The following is a 6,000-nucleotide window of genomic DNA, read 5'->3' on the forward strand; positions in this document are numbered from 1 at the left end:
GTGTGTGTGTGTGTGTGTGTGTGTGTGTGTGTGTGTGTGTACATGCACGTGTGCACGTGCGCACACGCCCTAGAAGGCCAAAAGAGAGCACCAGATCCCCTAGGATTGGAGTTATATTTGCTGTAAGCCACCACATGGGTGCTAGGACTTGAACCCAGGTCCTCTGGAAGAACAGTCAGTGCTGTTAATTGCTGAACCTTTCTCCAGCCCCTGTTCTTCATATCTTTTGAGTGTTTGTGATTGTTCTGAAAGACTGTGCCCCCTAGTGTTTCTGCATGTGTTCATGCACATATGTTCATGCATATGTCACATCTGCATGCCAACTTGGGTAGCAGCATGATTCTTCTCTTTGTTCCCATAGATGCCCAGGAAGGGACCTGAAGAACTTTTTTTTCTTTTCTTTGCCTAAAGAGCCCCTACATAAAATTTCCCGGTGGCACAAATTTTACTGAAACGTTGGCCCATCAGAGGGAATTAAATAGCATCAGCAGTATTAATTATCAAACAACATAGCAATGCGCATAGATAAGACCAGGAGGCAAACACACTTACATTTTATTCCAGCAGTTACCACACAATTGTGGACATAGTTGTGCTCATATCTGTCTTTCTACTCTACCATAACCCTTTTGGGGCTGGAGAATTTCCTGATCATGAGTATGTTATTCAAGTTTCTCACTCAGATCAGACCACCCGGGAGCAGGACAATCACAAAGAGAAAAATAATGATGAAGAAATATAATCCTGTGGTGGTATTGTTGGATCCTGGCCTAAATCCCTGCCCTTCCTCTTTAAATTTGCTAAGCAGTTCCTGGGTTCTCCCTTTGTTTATTTAAGTTGTCTGAAGCGTGTAGATTGGGGCCTTTCAATACTTCCTGACTTTATTTCTAGTCCCTGAGTTTTTGTCTCTTTCCTTCCTGCCTTACTCACTCCCCCAACCTCCTTCCTTCTTTCTTTTTTCTTTCTTTTTTCTTTCTTCCTTCCTTCTCTCTGCCCTCTCTTTCTTTCCTTCTTTCTCTCTCTCCCTTTCTTTCTTTCCTTCTTTCTCTTTCTTTCTTTCTTTCTTTCTTTCTTTCTTTCTTTCTTTCTTTCTTTCTTTCTTTCTTTCTTTCTTTCTTTGTACCTAGCTGTGGGACTGTTCCCAGAGCAGTTCCATAAAGCATCTGTTCATCCCAAATCAATGAATTTTGCAAAAAGAAAAAGACTGTATTGACAAAATGGCAGTGATATGTGGAAGCGTGAGACCTAAAGCTCAAACTGCCTTCCGGAGGAGAGAGCACAAGGATATTTATGGGATAAAGCAGTAGGCTGAAAGGTGATCAGAGGAGACACAGTCGATGTTCTATGAACATGTAATTAATCTTCATGGCTCTCCATGGAACATAAAACAACAGTATTGGCAAGACCTGTGATATTAACAAGATACGTGGGTGGAGTTTTCATATACACCCCACGCATCAAAAGGTAACACACATCAGACTTCTGCACAGGCCCAAGGGACTACTTGGAACAGCCTTTAATCCCTGAGAAGTGCACTAGGCAACTGTTACCACCATGAACCACAGGTCAGAGGTGTCATGTACAGCAGAGTTTGTGGGGGAATAATAACATACTGGGCTGTACAGCCTCCAGAATTAGTTGAGTTTTATAGTCAACTAAACACGGGTAGCTGAAAGCAAGAAATCCAGATGATTTACTTAGGTCTTCCCTTGGGTTTCAGAAGTAGTCCGATTCTGCTGTTACTATCCTTGCCCCAGCACTTCCTGGTACTGGCTCAGTCACTCTTCTCTTGTTGAATGTTTGCATTCCCCCCCCCTGTGCCCACTCACAGTGCTGCTGGCTTCTCCTTTCTAGTTTTCTTTTAATTCAAGTTTCTGTAGGGCTCATAAACAGCTAGGTTTCATAAAATGCACTTAGCATTCAATTTCCTGTCTTGTCATTTCATTTACATCCTCTTACCACACACTCTTCAAAGGTATTTGGTGAAGCTCCCCTGATGACTAATACAGAAGATAATCCAAGTGTTTTGACAACACAGAGGTAAATGACTCACTCTGCTCACCCATTGTTTAAAAATGGATTTTTGGATTTTATTTTATGAGTCTTTTACTTGCATGTATGGATGTGTAGTTCATGTAGGCCTGGTGCCCAAGGAGGCCAGAAAAGGGTGTTGGATACCCTGGAATTGGAGTTTGAGATAGTTGTTAACTGCCATGTGGACTCTATAAACTGGACCTGGGTCTTCTGCAAGAACAAGTGCTTTTAACCACTGAACCACAACTCCAGCCCTCAGCTCATTCCTGATAGGTTTAAAAAACAGAGAGAGGTCAAGTCACCAACGAAAAAAACATAAATTTAAGTATAAGCTCCACCACCTAATCTCATTGTGAGGTGAAACAACCTCATTGAACTTCAACTTCGAGCAATACAATACACCTTGCAAATCAAATGCCTTATCTGATAGAAGGATGACTTTAGACAGATCATACCAATTTGGGACCTCTGAAAAGTTTTTGGCTTAACTGAATCCTTGGACTAACTGTATTTTGGCTCGAGGTGGCTCTGGCTCCCTAACTGCTATTTACAGGGAAATATCACAAGAAGCCATGAGCCTGGTGCCAACTTAACTTCTGCCTGGCTTGGCCCTACATAAGCCTGACAATCTTTCCCTCCTCGGTTCCCAACAATCATCAAGTGATTGTACTTGGCTCCCCAGTGGTTGGTCAGGATGCGGCTGGTCCTGGAGGGTGTACTTTGAAGAAAGTTTCTTTTTTTTCCTTTTTTCTTTTTCTCACCTTTTTTCTTTTCTTTTCTTTTCTTTTCTTTTTTTTGAGACAGGATTTCTCCATCCTGTCTCAAAAAGCGAGATATCCTGTCTACAGAGCGAGTGCCTGACTGTCCTGGCACTTGCTCTGTAGACCAGGCTGGCCTTGAACTCACAGAGCTCCACCTGCCTCTGCCTCCCTCGTGCTGGGATTAAAAGCGTGCTCCACCACCACCCAGCTTTGAAGCAAGCTTTATTAAATACTGGCTAGGAAGATGGACACTGGTCAGGGCCACACCAGGGATTCCCAGAGAATGGCCACAAATTGATGTTATTCTGGTGCTTATAAGAGCAAACCCCACAAGACTAGGTACTTCCTGCCTTTGTCCAATCAGGGGCAAGAATCCATCTTGACATATTTCCTGCCTATGCACCTCCTGTCTACATGTGATCAAGCACGTACCTTGTGCAGTTGGTGCAAGCACATTTGTTTACAGAAGTGAAAACACATGGCTTGTTATCTTACATGAACAACAGCCCCCAGCATTCTAGGAAGTTATCTGTCCTTGGGCAAGTGGAGTTTACAGGTTAGAGGCATTTTTGTTTCATAGAGCTCTTAAGCACAGTAATTTAAACTTAAAACATAACTTCAGCCTTCACATGTGTACTAGCTTCTTTTGTCATTGCTGTGACCCAACAAATGCCTTCCCAAAAGCAATTTGAGGAAGTAAGGTGTATTGTGACTCATGGATTGGAGGGTACAGTCATTCATGCTGGGGAAGTCATGGTGGTAGGAACATGAGGCAGTTGGTCACATCAAGTCTAGAGCCAGGAAGCATACAGAAATGAATGCTGGTACCCAGTTCCTTTACTCCTATTTATTCGGTTTGTGAGCCAGCCCATGGGATGGTGCTACCAGCATTTGGAGTAGGTCTGCCTGTCTCAGGTAAACCTGTCTGAAATCACCCTCACAGACACACCCAGTTGATTCCAATTCCAATCAAGTTCGCAATGAAAATTAAAGGTCGTAGGGTAGAAGTAAAATACATGGTATATTGCTTATTCAAGTTCACAGTGCAGGGATATTTGTCATACTAGTGGTCTTAGGACATTAGCTGAAAATTCTCAACTAGTCAAAAAATTAAAATATGATGGGGATCTCCAAGAGCGCAAACCACCAATGACAGCAACACATGATGTCCCTGATTACGTAAGCCACAAGGCCAGAGTGTGTAGTGGTCATCATTAAATCTGTGACCAATTCGATGTGGTGGGAAGCTCGTTAGAGACTGAAGCAATTTGGGCAGCATAATGATGAACACTGAGATACTTGCTAAGACACTTAGTAAAATGCTATGGCATAAACAGTCCACTTTAAGTCACTTGAAGCATCTCACAACATAGTAAACATTGTGAATTTAATAATTTGCATTTAGTGTGAAAACAAAGCTTTGCATAAAGTAAACACTTAATAACTACTTAATAAAGAGCAAATCATCTCACAGATTTTATGGTCAGTGAAGAAAAATTCTCTAAAATAACGCCAAGAGTAACTTGACACAACTTGTATTGTTCAGACTCCGATAGATTACATGAATATCTGGATTATTCCAATTTGCAGTTCTTGATAAGAACTTAATGAAGGATCAGTTTTCAAAATGTTATTTATCAGGTGACAAATATCCCCAGATTCTCTGATATTTGATCCTTGCAATCAACTTAATAAACAATTAGCCTGTGGTCATTTAACCACTGATGCTATTTGTTGTAAAACAGAGGCTTGTAAGCAATGACCCACTGGCCAGTTTTGGAACCCTGCGGTTTTTCGTAGGTGATGTTCTATTTAAACACTTTATATGCGTATTTGCTAATGTGTGGCCTCTGGCTGCTTTTGCTTCCATACCAACAGAATAACAGAAACTGGTGACCCAGAGTGCTTCAAATGTGTACTTCAAGGTCCTTTCAGAAAACAAGTAATCAATTCATGATGTAAAATAGTCCTTATTTTGTCAGATATCATCAACTAACAATAAAAAGAAGGGATGACTATTGTTGTTTGGTGGTGGCAAACATATGTGGAAGTTTATCGAGAAAAGGGCAGGCCATGATAAAAAAAGACACTTTGCACATGCGCACAGTCTTACACAGCCACTCAATGTATGACATAGCCACCCAAGGCATGATGTAGTGATGTACAACTGCAGGGCCCCTGAGCTGGCTAAGTATTTGCCTGAATGAAGGTAGGCATATCCTGCAGATTGTCAGCGGCGGTGGTGGGCATAATGCCAGGATGTTAACAATGTGAGTTTTTAAAAATCCTACGGGGAAAAAGGGCATTCCAAGGTTGAGTGGGCTGTTTCAATGATCTGGGTTTCCATTCTTTTTGTCATTCTGTGATTATGCAATCCAATGAAACCAAGGAAAAACATGTGCATGGTCCCTGTTTCTCCACTATGTTACTTCTTCAGTCATCCTATACAAGACAGCAGAATTCTATATTCTCCTCTGAATCTCACACAGGCATCAACCGGGCACAGCCCTCCCAGTCATGGTAGTCTAGCAGTCTCAGTGGCTGCAACAGGTTTGGCTGAAGGTAGCTTGGGTCACAGTCTATATCTATCTTAGGAGGTATCCATCCAGCTAGCAGACACTATCCAGGAATCAACCCTGGCTCTATAATTATGACAAAACCAGCTCACTTCTCTGGCCTCGGTGGTCCTACAAAATCAAAGGGCCTTTGACTTGCAAACCACTGAAAGACAAGGCACCTGCCTCTTCCTCAGAGAAGGCTGCTACTATGTAAACCAGTCTGGCCAGATGGAAGAAAGGACTAAAAGTTTAATATGAGCTAGAAAGACTCTAAGGCCTCCAGGAGCCAACTCTCGTAGAACTCTCATTTTGGTCCCCCATTGGGCTCCTATACTTCCTTGGAACACTGATTTCTATATTTCTTGTAATAATGATCTCTCCCTGTCTCTTCAGGTTCCTTCAGTAAAGAATCTGCAAAATTACCTGACAGTTGGTAAACCAGATGTTTCTGACAGATTTTCCTCAGGCCTCCTACCATCGCCTACCAGCCAGAGCCTTGCTTTGGAGATATAGTTCAGACTACTTCGAGGTGGCCTGCATTTTGCTAGTCCCAGATAGCCCCACAGAACCTGGACAGTGAACAAAGAACCAGGTTTATGTCCATTGCCTGATTTCCTCACTTCCCAGCTACATGACTGGCATTTCAG

At 42.4% G+C, this 6,000-nt stretch overlaps 1 protein-coding gene across 1 annotated transcript in view; it reads left to right on the forward strand.

The window, feature by feature from the left end:
• Vegfd (vascular endothelial growth factor D) overlaps window positions 1–5,774 on the forward strand; it is a 41,518-nt gene extending 35,744 nt beyond the window's left edge. The window contains exon 7 of the mRNA XM_035450173.1: window positions 5,747–5,774. Coding sequence (XP_035306064.1) covers window positions 5,747–5,759 — 13 coding nt within the window. The 3' untranslated portion in view covers window positions 5,760–5,774. The remainder of the gene's footprint in view (window positions 1–5,746) is intronic.
• The last annotated feature ends 226 nt before the right edge of the window (window positions 5,775–6,000 follow it).

The sequence above is a fragment of the Cricetulus griseus genome, chromosome X (assembly GCF_003668045.3).
Source record: "Cricetulus griseus strain 17A/GY chromosome X, alternate assembly CriGri-PICRH-1.0, whole genome shotgun sequence".
Lineage (NCBI taxonomy): Eukaryota > Metazoa > Chordata > Mammalia > Rodentia > Cricetidae > Cricetulus > Cricetulus griseus.